Below are 12952 nucleotides of genomic sequence, written 5' to 3' on the forward strand. Positions count from 1 at the left end.
AGAGGCTAAACAATCCCAAGGAAATATTTAAGCTGGGAAGAAACAAATGCTCACACAAACATAACTTATAGTTGTTTTCAACAGTTTGTGCTGAAAACGGTCGTTCTTGTTTTTTTTCTACAGAGAAATGTGCAAATGTGTTTCTCATAAATCGTGATTATCTTATTATCCTGTTACAGTTTATCTACAACATACTGATATAGACAATTGATTAACCATGTACCTCTGAATAAGATTTGACAATGGCTCTACCTATTGACCTAGCTCAGTTACTACCATCTCGTGCTTGTGTCTGTCATTGCCATCTATAAAAAAAAATATATATTTTTTGGGGGGCCAGTATTTACGATGTACTATAATTATTATGAAATGATATGCAATCGTTTTGCAGTTTGAGGCTAAATTGTTATGACTTATGAAAAATAAGCTTTTTAGCAAACACTTTTATTTGGAAAATTAGGCTTTTATTTTGAAACGAGGTGAGGTGTCACGTCACACAGGAAGTAATCATCCACTCCAGGTCAGTGTTTATTTACATCGGAGAGGTGAAGTTCAAAGCTAATTTATAACTTCAGGGTCTTGGGCTACAGTTTTTATTTTCACATGCACGGGGCTTTGAGTTACTAACATAAGCAGAATTGATATACGTACCTGATTGCATCGTGAGCCATGAGTGCAATACTCCCTCGTATCGAGCAGCTATCGTCCAGAGTTGTGCGAATCCTGGGATGCAACCCTGGTCCAATGACACTACAAGGAACCAATACGTATTTAGTTGGAACGGGGAAAAGGTATTTTCGTTTTGTGGAAATGTACTAGCCTCGCATTTCCCCTCTTGGACAGCATTGCCACATGCGTGCCTATCCATTTGCAGTTGAAGGTCTAATGTAGTACAATTTTATTGAAAGAGTGTTATGGATATGGAAACTACACAAATTAACAGACCATTCTTGTTTTAAGGCGAGTGTTGATAGACACAGGAGAGCCTGCCGTCCCTGAGTACATCAGCAGTCTCCAACAAGCCTTGAGCCAGTTCAACACTGCCATCCAGGAGATCATTGTCACCCATTGGCATCACGACCATACAGGTGGAGTGATCGACATCTGCAGGGACATTACTGGAAGTGAGTGACACATGGATGTGACACCTGACAATGGTAACTGTCTCATTTTGTCAGCCACAGATTGACAGCTTCAGAGACCTATTTGGTCTGATCCAGGGCGTTATGTGCTTTTTGTTGACGCTGACTCAGAAACCCACACATCCCTTGTGCTTTTATTTCTCCACACAGGTTCTGAGTTACAAGTAAGCAAACTCCCTCGCTCTCCCCCAACTGACGAAAGAATAGGATCAAGTAAGACGTACACTTACCTGAAACATGGAGACGTCATAGAAACTGAGGGGGCCACACTGAAGTAAGTGTAACGTTACTGTGTAAATAGTGTAGTGCCAGTGGTTGACTTGGGCAGCAGCTTACCGGAGCTGAGGACCGGCACCTCCATTCTACTGCTTGATCTCCTATTCATCTTATAGAATGTTGGCTCAGAAGTATTGTGAAGCTTCTGCACCTCAATATAAACAGGCACCTATCTCAGTCCAAGTCAAGCGCTGTGAAGTGCATAAGCTTTATTATGGCTGTATGTATAACTGTGGGTGTGTGTGTGTGTGTGTGTGTGTGTGCGCACGCAGAGTCCTGTTTACCCCAGGACACACAGATGACCACATGGCCCTTGTTTTGGAGGAAGAGAAGGCCATCTTCTCAGGAGACTGTATTTTGGGGGAGGGAACAGCCGTATTTGAAGATCTCTATGACTATATGAAATCTCTGCAAATTCTGCTGGACTCACAGGCTGACCTAATATACCCAGGTTTGTTATTGAGCTCTAAAACAATTCTTAAAACTCATGGGAATGCGTCCCAAATGGCACCCTATTCCCTATTTAGTGCAATAATTTTGTCCATATACCCTGGTAGTACACTAAATAGTGAATAGGGTGCCAATTGGGACGTAGAGTGTGTGAATAAGTGCACAGTGAACAAAAATATATGGATGTCTGAAGACGCATAACATCATGGTTTGAGAGGCTCTTCAGATTACTAGTTTACATTTACAGCTATGTTAGCTATGCATAGGACTTGATACAAAAAACATCTACATTACTTTCTTTCCAAACTCATTTCTTTAGGTCATGGCCCTGTGGTCCAAGACGCTGGTTCTAAGATCCAGCATTACATCAGCCATAGAAACCTCAGAGAGCAACAGATCCTCAGTGTCCTCCAGGCAGCCGGAGGGAACACATTTTCATCTATGGAACTGGTCAAAGTCGTCTACAAGGTTTGTACATTATAACTTAAAGTTAGGGGCCCGGTTGCATAAAACATCTTAAGTGTTTCCCTTAAGGAATCATTTCCCCTTACCTAAGGGAATTGTTCAAGTGCATTGCATAGAGCCCCTCAAATATTTCCTTTAGGTAAGGTCATTCTTAAGGGGTTGAACAGGAGTTTGGAGGCATGTATGGCAGAAAGAGTATCTGGTTACCATGGAGATGGCATGATTCACTGACTCATTTTGTGAGATAGCAAAATAGAACTTCTACAATCAAGACAGGATAACCAAATTGCTTCAGAAGATAGTAAACCACATTTCTTGTAGTTACTTTTTTCTAAACTTGTTTATATTACTTTCTAGTACGTCAAGCTAGTTTACAGAGTAGCTATAGCTACAATGGTTGCTCCACTAAAAGTTTTGTGGTTTAGTACGGTACCCTGCATCACTTCATTGCTCCAGACCAGCGTAAGGGGGAGTTAGAGCACTGATTATGCTTTTGGGTCCCAAGGCGCTACTGTGTGTCTAACTGACAATGAATGGGCTACATAAACCTAAATAGAAACTGATAATTGTACACGACTTCAGTATTACTTACCAAAACTGTTGTTACACTAAGGTTTTTATTCTAAGAGAAACTTAGACTACAGTTAGGGTGTGGAAATGTTAGGATTATTTTGCTCTTACTGCAGAAGTGTAGCCTAAAGTCACGTTGTTCAGCGCCCGAGTGGCGCAGCTGTCTAAGACACTGCATGGCAGTGCAAACTGATGCTGGTTCAATACCTGTGCCGGCCGAGACCGGGAGACCCATGAGGTGATGGTAGGCTTTTGATTTCTCTCCCTCTAAAAACAGAAATAAATAATTCTAAATAACAAACTGGCTTTATTTACAAATTAGTAACAATGTCTCACCCCATGTTCATGAAAGGCCTTTTTTCTCTCTCACTTTGTTATTTGAAAACGAAATAATCTCCAAAATATCATTATTTTTAAAACAAAGCTATTATTATTAAATAATTTAGAATGATATAAAAGCCCCTTGGATATTCTCACAGATATATTATTAACCCTGTTTTTCACAAGCGTAGCAGGCTGTGAATTCTGCAAACGTTTATAGCAGGACAATATATACTCTCCACTGAGATAGAGGTAGGCACATGAGGTTCAAGGCATGAGAGCAGGAGGCACGGGAGGGGCCGCAGAGCAGCGCACAGAAGACGGACCTAGCCCATGGGGGAGGGGGGGTGGACCCCCAACCTGCCCCACAGGGTAGCACAGAGCAACACTTTAAGGGGCATTGCATTTGTTATGGCGCTGACTAGAGAAATGTTCCCGCTGTTCTTAGTGCCTGTCTACACGTTCAAACTAAAACAATGGAACTAATAATGGTGCGAAAAGATTTTAATTGGGAAGGCAGATATTATTAAATATTAAAGCATTAGACCTCTCACTAAAGGCGTCAGTCAAAAGTTATACTTAAATCCGAACTGCATTTAACGAAAAATGACATGAAAAGCGCACATTTGTAAATCCCAAACTCTGAAAGTAATTGGAAAGGTAGATACTAATTATTTGGGACATTGTGGCTTTTGGTTTCTCCAGAAATAAATAATTCTAAAAAACAAACTCACTCTAGGTTAAATGAAAACGAAATCCTTTCCAAAGTACCTTAACTTTTTAAACGAAGGGATTATTATTAATTAATTTAGAATTGTATAAAAGCCCCTTAGATATTCTCAGATATTCTCACAGATCCTAAAGGAAAACGCACCTTAGATATTCATTTAGAATCCTCCAATCTTCTAAATGTAATTATTGGCGGAGGGTCACGTCATTGAATTTCTTTTTTCTTCGATATACTGTAGGCCTACCGTAGGCAAAATGAGTCTCACTAGTGTTGAGTAATGTGGTGTAGGTCTTATTTATTTAAAGAGCATATTGAAGTTAGAAGCAATAGGATTTGTAGCAATAACTATTTCAGCACCGTTTCACGCTGCTCTGAGACAAGCATGGGGACTGGTCTTGATAAATCAATGCAATTTTTATTTTCACTGAATCTCCGTTTGATTATTGGGTTACACTACAATTATGGTGTGGAAATGTTATGCCCCTTAGATATTAATTTAGAATCCTCCAATCCTCTTATGCTGTAACCTACTCCCGACTGTCACGTTGTACAGTGCCATATTTTCCATTCCATCCTAACGGAAACCCTGAGGGTTCGTTGTTAATTTTTCTTGGAATATAAACACCATAATATTAATCAAATGAATTAAGCTAAATTTCTTAAAATAAATTCCATATACTATGTTCTTACAAAAAAGGTTTTAAATTCTCTAGTAATGCTAATATATATGGAAGACTATCAAAAGCTTCTCAAAGATGCCCTCTGGTAGTCAAACTAGCACTAACTTGCATTAACGTTAAAAATGGCTGACAATTAAATAACGTGCCATAGAATTCTGATACAGCCCGGAAGGTGTGCTGCAGTATGACACAACTTAAAAGAGGAACCACTGTAATTATCCAGCTATCGTTATAGCCATGGATTGTGCATGTTCCATTGTTTACCTAAGTAGATAGCTTTTTGATGTTCAAACTTTTGTAACCAGAGCAGATGAAAGCAACATTCACATCCACAAATGCTGTTTACATTGATATCCATACTGAATGAAGCAGTTAAGGGACTTTGTGGGCAAATAACTTTTTCACTTAATTTAAGGGGGAAATTCACCTTAAAATGTTTTGTGCAAGTGACTTAACTTTAAGGGGAAAGTTTCCCCTTAAAGTTAACTTAAGGTGTTTTATGCAACCAGGTCCTGAACGTCCTTTGGTTACATCCCTTGGTAACATAAGATTGATATACGGTATGTGTAGATGCTGACCCAAGAATGTTACAACATTCAAAGCCTACTAACACTGCTTTGCCTATAGAATTATATGGGTTGCACGTTGCATCACAATATTGTTTTAAATGTTTGTTTTAGGACTGATGAAGATTTGATCAAAAGTGCATTACTGCGACTTGAAAACATTGACATTTCTAAAGAAGGCAAATAATTAGTAGGAAAACCTAGATGCAGTATAACCTTAGCTACAGTAGTTAGCTAAGATTGAGGGGAGATCTCCAGATTTTATCTAGCTAATGTTAGCATTGCTAGCTATTTTTGAGTGCTATTTTTGCTAGTCACTTTATCGTGCCTTCGTCTACATATCTACCTCAAGTACCTCATACCTCTGCACATTGATCTGGTACTGTTACTCCCTGTATATAGTTCCATTGTTTCATGTTTTGTGTGGACAGCAGGAAGATTAGCTGCAAATTTTCGCAACAGCAAATGGGGATCCTAATAAAATACCAAATACCGTTCTTGTGTATTTTATTTATTCCTCGTGTTAGTTACTAGTTTATTTTTGTATATAATTTTTTAAACTCTGCATCATGGTTGGGAAAGGTTCATAAGCAATCATTTCACTATAAAGTCTACACCAGTTGTATTCGGCGCATGTGATGGAAATAAAATTTGATTTGACGAACTTTGCTAGCTAATGACAACATCTGTCTAAAGTAAATTTGACAACATGATGATAATGGCAAAGTTGTTTCCAACTAAATACTCTGTGTACTAGCAATGTCATCATAATTCCCAAGCCCCTATAGTGTAATTTAGGCAAAGTCATTAGTCCCTGTTCTACTTTTGAGCATCAATATGGCTGCAGTTGCTGTGGAATGTTGACAAAGGTGCAACCCATGAATTAGAGGTCTTCACGGGTCCAACAGACCCAACATTTTGAGATCCGACCAGGTCTGGGTCCTAAATTCAGACTTTTGTCTCGGATTTGGGTCGGGTCTGATATAATTGCCACGGGTCTCGTGTATGTGCAATTAAAATTGAGTTACCGACTAGACCTGATTGGACCCGTCCTCTGTTCATTTAATGTGTGTGAGGTGATGGGAACTACGCGAGCTGAATTATCTGTGTCAGCCAATTGCAACTCAATAAAACATATAGCTTATGTCCAGCTGAAACTGGTTCTGGCTGCTCACTTCACGTGTGCCTGCTTTTAAATATTAATATCATACAGTGGACACCTAACCCTATAGGCCCATACATGCAATGCCTGGTGCATTTGGTGCTCAAATCTCTGACAGCTGAACCATGAGGTGGACAATTATTGTTTTAGGAAAGTAAAAACCATTAAAACAATGGGCTACAAAGTTTTGAATATGCTACACATCAAAAGGCGATTAATATTTTTTGGTGTAATTTGTTATAGGTAGGTTTTAAGGACCTGTAACTGTGGATGATTTGGGCAATATTGCTTGTTTATTGATGGTGTTGGCAGCGCCTGGTCGGTTTATTTTTCGCTCTTTCTACTCTCGGATCTGCATTGGTATGTTTTTTCAAGGGGCCTTTTCGGAATGGGTTTGACTGTCTTATGGTCTCAGTTTAAAAATATAGTTTATGCATATCGGGTCGAGTGGGAAAACCTCGGAACGGGTCCAACTTTTTGCACCCTTGAAAACCTCTGCCATGAATAATCTACTTTGTAACCCACCTTGTAAAATGTACTTTTCTGCAAAAGGAGACACCTGAACATCTGCATAGAGCTGCAGAGGTGAACCTTGTGCATCACCTAAAGAAACTGGAGAAGGAGGGGAAGATAACTGTTGGTATGTCTTCATTTCACTTACATTACATTATGTTACACCATTCGGTTAATGTATTACCATTTTCCAGTAGTTAACATTTTTTCATTTACTATTTTTCTTTCAGCTAGTGATGATTCTTCTCACACCAACAAATGGAAGAGTAATTTGTGATCAATGATTTAATCTGATTTATCTGTTGAAAAATGACATCCCTAACAAAGGACACGTGATCTTCAAGTGATTCACATTTCCCTGTCCCACACACAACTGAGCTTGTTTGACGTGAAGTAAAGAGTATTTGCAAGAATCTTACTTTGTAATTCTTTATAGCACTGCAATTATTTAATGTCTGTATAGCACTGCAATGATTTAATGTTTGTATAGCACTGCAATTATTTAATGTCTGTACTTTATGTCTGAAGACAGCTAAAGGGGTGTTTAAAATGTGGCACATCAATATAGGGAGCTGCAAATGCACTGGTGGGTACCCCTGATTTATACCCCTGATTTATACCCCTCATTCATCGACAGATAGCCTCAAGGTTCCAGGGTTAGGCCAGTAACCGAAAGGTTGCTGGTTTGAAATCCCAGAGCCAACAAGGTAAGAAATCTTGCTGTGCCCTTGAGCAAGGCACTTAACCCCAATTGCTCCATTGGTGACCCTGGCTGTGACCCCAATTCCTGCAGCAGCTCAGGGGGAGTTGGGATATGCAAGAAACACATTTCCATTACAAACGTATACAAGTGTGTAACAGGACAAATATAAGCAGCCCCACAATTATTATTATTATTGCTAATATGCTGATCTTGGACACTTGGGCATTATTACATTTACATTTTAGTCATTTAGCAGACGCTCTTATCCAGAGCGACTTACAGTAGTGAATGCATACATTTCATACATTGTTTTTGTATGAGTTGAACTGCTTTCAGAATGTTACTGTGGACAGCTTAACTCTGATAAACTAAGATGAAGCACATTTAAACCCTGTGAAGTGATCGTATTGTTCCTTTCTTATTCATAAACCAAGATTTAACAGATTTTTCTATTGAGAAACCCAGATTTAACAGATTTTTCTATTGAGAAACCCAGATTTAACAGATTTTTCTATTGAGAAACCCAGATTTAACAGATTTTTCTATTGAGAAACCCAGATCAAACTGTATGAATCTATAATGTAAAATGTACAGATGCCGTCTAATAAACACATTGTTTTTCAATATAAAACAAACCGGTACTCAAAGTTATCCTTCATATCATTCACCGCCTTTGCAATAATATACACAAAGAAGTATTTTGGGGCAATGATCAATGCTAATGCCAAAGCCACTGATTATAATACCAATAAATCATCACTAGGTGGCAGTGTTTATCAAGGAGAGGCAATAACTGAACTGTGGACAATGAGTAGAATGTCAGCCCATAATGGCATCGATTTTGTATTTAGGCCACAAGCAGAGAACCATTCAAGAAAAGATATGACCAATTGCCTTCCACTGTTCTTTGCGCTTCAATATACAATACTTATTTGGGATTTTAAGAATGTCATAGGCAGCCAAATACATGTTTTTGTTGCCAGGCCTCTTCCCTATAAACTGTCTGTCTGTAACTACATCCCCTGAAATCCCTCTAAGTAAATATATATATATTTTTTAAAATATTTTTTATAGGGTATAGAAAAGGATATGAAACAGCTTGAAAGACAATATACAATACTTAAGCGCAAAGACATTAGGCAGACGTGGCTAAAATTAGTTTCTCTTTTCCATATGCGCGAAACCTTTCCCTAGCTCAGTCTAATGGGGGAACATTAACAATTTATTTGATCAACAGCAGGTGTGGCCAATTAGTGAGTGCGGCTCTGTGGCCGCTATAAAGGCAGACATGGGTGATGTAAGTAGTGTAATCAGTTCTAGTCCATGGAGGGTTTGGACAGAGGATATGATTTGTGAGCAGTGCAAACGTTTGAACATCTGCCCGAGACATTTTAACCGTGCCAAATAGGAAAAAGAATCCTAATGTGAAGAGAGGCACTAGCTTACTGTGTTTGTGTGTCAGCTTGTTAATTGACTCATTATGAAATACAAACCTGAATAATTTTTTCTTTTTTTACTCAAATTAAAATGAATTTAGGCCTAAATAAAAAGGTGTTTACTATTTAGTAGACTAGGCTACATTTTAAAGGCTTCATAATGTCATGTTTATTTTAGTAAACAAGGAAGGACTATGGCAACCTATTGAAGTAAAAAATGCAGTGTAAACATCCTCTTTAGTTGTGGCTAACAAACTTTAACCGGGCATTCATTGCATTGTGTCTGGCTTTTAGCTACTATGGCTGGCTGCAGTGTCATCATTCTCGCCGTCTGTTCTGTGAGCAGCAAAGTCTATTGTGGTAATGAGTGCTGATGCCCTGCGCGTGTGGGGGAGGACTACTGGTAAGATAAACAAGCAGCCAGTCATCGCAGAGGAACATGGCGGCAGTGCCTTTACATTGCCGTTTCCCGATTTCGAAGGTCCTGGCATAACAGTTTGCATTTATGGGATTTCAAGTTACGGTAAGTTGAGAGTAACTTACAATGGATGTGTTTTGACGTGAAGAAGTGTGTTTTGTGTGCAGTTAGATAAAATATATGGTAGGCTATAGAATCCGTAATGTCAGTTTAGTCTGAACACTGGGAAGCGGCGTTGTCGCTTGTTGTCTGAAGCGAGATATTTCTTTAGATGGCTCGGGGATGATTCTTAACGCCAGACTAGTTTTGTTGTGAAGCGTTGCTGAGAATTCAATGACATTGAACTTAAAATGTGTGTACGAAGCCATTTAAATACATTGTTTTTGGTTTGTAAGTACATAGCCTGTGTTTCAAATAGAAAAGTTTAAGGAGATGTATTTTTGGCAGATTCATTTGAAGGTATTGCACGACATGCCGATAGCGAACATGGTAAACTGCACATAGTTTGAGGTTTCTGCATCATGCAAAATAACTTATTGAAACCAAAATAACAGTTGCGGTTGAATAACCAAACGTCACTGTGGTTTACGAGTTTAAGTAGGAAATCCTCAGCAAGCTCGGCACCACATTTCCGATTGTTATTTAGCCTCAACTGTGTAACAACTAGAAATGCCTGCGATCGGAAAGGTGTAACGTTGAGAGGTATGAGATCATAAAAAAAGTACCCTAACTTTTCATCAACCTTTTGACGGTGACGTCATATGGCGAAATTAATTTAACAATTTCTCCCACCATAGAGTTAGTTACACATTTCTCAAATAAAACTCGTTTGAGTTTGGTAATGAGATCTTGTAACCTAAGTTTTGATGGTTTGAGTGTCTATCACCAGTAGTAACTCAACAGTTAAAACGAATATCGGAGTCTTATTTTGTTTGTCTTGTTGTGAGAACCTGTTTTACTCTGTATGCGTGAATCACGATGACTCATTTTTTTGAAATGCTAGTAAAAAGTGTTAGGAGCATGGAATAATGGCTCCAAAATCAAATACAGTTAACATTGAGAAGGGCCAGTGGGCCACCAATTAATTGGCCTGCAGAAGGTTGACCATATGGCAGGTGCATGTTATCCATAGTGAAATCTCACCCAATAACTCAAAGTGCCATTAGTTTAAAAATAAAGATTGGATGAAAAAAGCTGGATCTAGACCTAATGGTCTAGAATATATTGGTAGAGACTAGTGGTCATTGTTGGCCCTTTAATGCCTATTTGTTCTCTGCTGTTTTACAGAGTAGTGAACTTTGAAAGGTATTGCATTACACAGCGGCATTTCGTTGACAGCGATAACAACCAACTTAATATTTTTTGTAGTTTATTTTGAATATCTTATTTTGCTTATAATTTTAGAGCCTTTTTTAGCCCTTAAATTTGCCATGTTTAGTAGGCTATGCCGAAGGCTTGGCATGTGCTTCTAACACAGTGCATTACAGTAAGTGATTTAGAAGGGATTGCATTGCTGTACACATTAAGAGCCTTTATGAGTTTATCTGCTTTCCCAACGAGTGATCTTTTGGCTGTATTTACACGGGAAGCCCAATTCTGATATTTTTTTCACTAATTGGCCTTTTGACCGATCCCATCCGCTCTGAAAAAGCCCTGATGTTAAAAGATCTGAAGTGATTGGTCAAAAGACCAATTAGTGAAAAAAATATCAGAATTGGGCTGCCTATGTAAATGCAGACATAGTGACTTGGAATCAGCAAACCATGTGAGCAATATAATAATGTCTGCACCAATGGCAGAGGAGCGGGATGAAGCTTGGGACTTGACAGTGTCGTTTTTCCTTTGGCAGGTTTCTGCAGGCTTAAAGGCCCAGTGCAGTCAATGCAGTTTTTCCGCTGGTTTGTATCTCATTGTACAACAGTTGATGAAACGAACACTAAAAGTATGAAGAAAAATGTATCAGTGTCATTTAATGATAGTTACTAGTTGAAAATACAATCTACACAGGACCTAATCAGCAGGTTTTGCATTGGAGTTTCTGCTTGCCTGGTGATTACACCAGGCGGTAATTTAGTTAATAGACCAATAACAAAGCTAACTAGCGCTTTATAATTTCCCCCTCCCCACTGAGATCTCTCCCAAACCGTCCTAGCAAAAATCTTGCTTAAAGTTTTTTTGTTGTTGCCAAAAATATATTTTTTACAATTTTAAATGGACAACTATTACAGTAAGGTACTTAGTTGTTAACCAGACATGATTTGATATTGAGATAAAAGCATCTGCATTGAGCCTTTAACCTGAACTTGAAAATCCCACGTTAAAGGGGGTCCGCTGGTTTTTAAAGAGACATAAGCCATTCCTATTTCATTGAGTTTATTTACCTATTTCAAAATAATCAGAAGTCTGATATTTGAAACACTGCATGATGTTTTTAAATGGAATGCCCCAACTCACCCTGTGCTTTCCTCCTGCCTTTTCAAATGTGCATTGACATTGCTGGGTTTTTCCCTGCTCTCTGTAATTGCATTGCATGGAAAATAAGAAATTGTATACATCCATTCTTATGTGACCTGATTATGAGAGGTAGTGTGTACTATTACAGTATGATTCATTTATCCAAAGCCCTTGAATGTTCATTCCAAGCTGCGTTCACGTGACTAATGTAAGTCTCTCTCTCGTGGAATGAAATGTTCTCCATCTCTTACTGTGAAGCCCAATACTCAGTCTTCAACTTGAAGCACTTTCTGTTGCCGTGTTCAATTTATCGATTCCTGTGCGCGTGTGCGTGCGTTTTTATAGGCTGAGAGTACAGTGTTTCCTCTGGGGGGGAAAAATAGCGGGGGGGGACTTTTTAAAAGGACATTCTACTCTAAAATGAATGAAAATTAAACTATGCTGACACAATTTGAAAATATAATTTATACCTCCAGAAATGACCCCCTTAACAGGCTACTGGTAAAATGATTTGATAAAATAATTTTAACATATTGATCAGGTATGCTGTTAGCAATAAACATTATCACCTGTAGCCCAACTGATGCAGCATGGTGGCTATAAATAAATAGGCAATCCCATTCTTCAGCCTATCTGCATTTGCCCTATTGGGCTAATCATTAGCTAGATCTCAAATGTGATCTTTTAACTGCACTGATCAAAAATATAAACCCAACATGCAATAATTTCAAAGATTTTACTGAGTTACGGTTCATATAAGAAAATCAGTCAATTGAAATAAATTAATTAGGCCCTAATCTATGGATTTCACTTGACTGAGAATGCAGATATGCATCTGTTGGTTACAGATACCTTGAAAAAAGGTAGGGGTGGGGATCAGAAAACCAGTCAGTATTTGGTGTGACCACCATTTGCCTCCTGCGACACATCTCCGCCACGTGGAGTTGATCAGACTGTTGATTATGGCCTGTGGAATGTTTTCCCACTCAATGGCTGTGTGAAGTTTCTGGATATTGGCGAGAACTGGAAGACGCTGTCGTACACGTCGATCCAGGGCATCCCAAAC

General features: G+C 38.7%; 2 protein-coding genes across 2 annotated transcripts in view; both read left to right on the forward strand.

Annotated features, from left to right (window-relative positions):
• Positions 1-486: 486 nt before the first annotated feature.
• lactb2 (lactamase, beta 2) lies at positions 487-8213 on the forward strand. Its single transcript, XM_029704737.1, has 7 exons — positions 487-791; positions 961-1124; positions 1293-1416; positions 1691-1869; positions 2188-2336; positions 6915-7002; positions 7106-8213. The coding sequence occupies exons 1-7, from the start codon at positions 670-672 to the stop codon at positions 7150-7152; spliced, it is 873 nt and encodes a 290-aa protein (XP_029560597.1). The 5' UTR covers positions 487-669; the 3' UTR covers positions 7153-8213.
• Positions 8214-9406: 1193 nt separating this feature from the next.
• Positions 9407-12952, forward strand: part of LOC115156916 (nuclear receptor coactivator 2-like) — a 36829-nt gene continuing 33283 nt past the window's right edge. Inside the window, exon 1 of the mRNA XM_029704738.1 lies at positions 9407-9537. The gene's annotated coding sequence lies outside the window, so the exon portion shown is untranslated. The remainder of the gene's footprint in view (positions 9538-12952) is intronic.

Source organism: Salmo trutta, chromosome 21 (genome assembly GCF_901001165.1).
Source record: "Salmo trutta chromosome 21, fSalTru1.1, whole genome shotgun sequence".
Classification (NCBI taxonomy): Eukaryota; Metazoa; Chordata; class Actinopteri; order Salmoniformes; family Salmonidae; genus Salmo; species Salmo trutta.

Bases quoted from the DNA above. Each gene is read 5' to 3' on its own strand.
- lactb2 (XM_029704737.1), top strand. From the start codon at position 670: ATGAGTGCAATACTCCCTCGTATCGAGCAGCTATCGTCCAGAGTTGTG. The intron at 1,417-1,690 runs GTAAGTGTAACG...GTGCGCACGCAG, and splicing joins ACTGAGGGGGCCACACTGAA to AGTCCTGTTTACCCCAGGAC. The intron at 2,337-6,914 runs GTTTGTACATTA...TTTCTGCAAAAG, and splicing joins TGGTCAAAGTCGTCTACAAG to GAGACACCTGAACATCTGCA.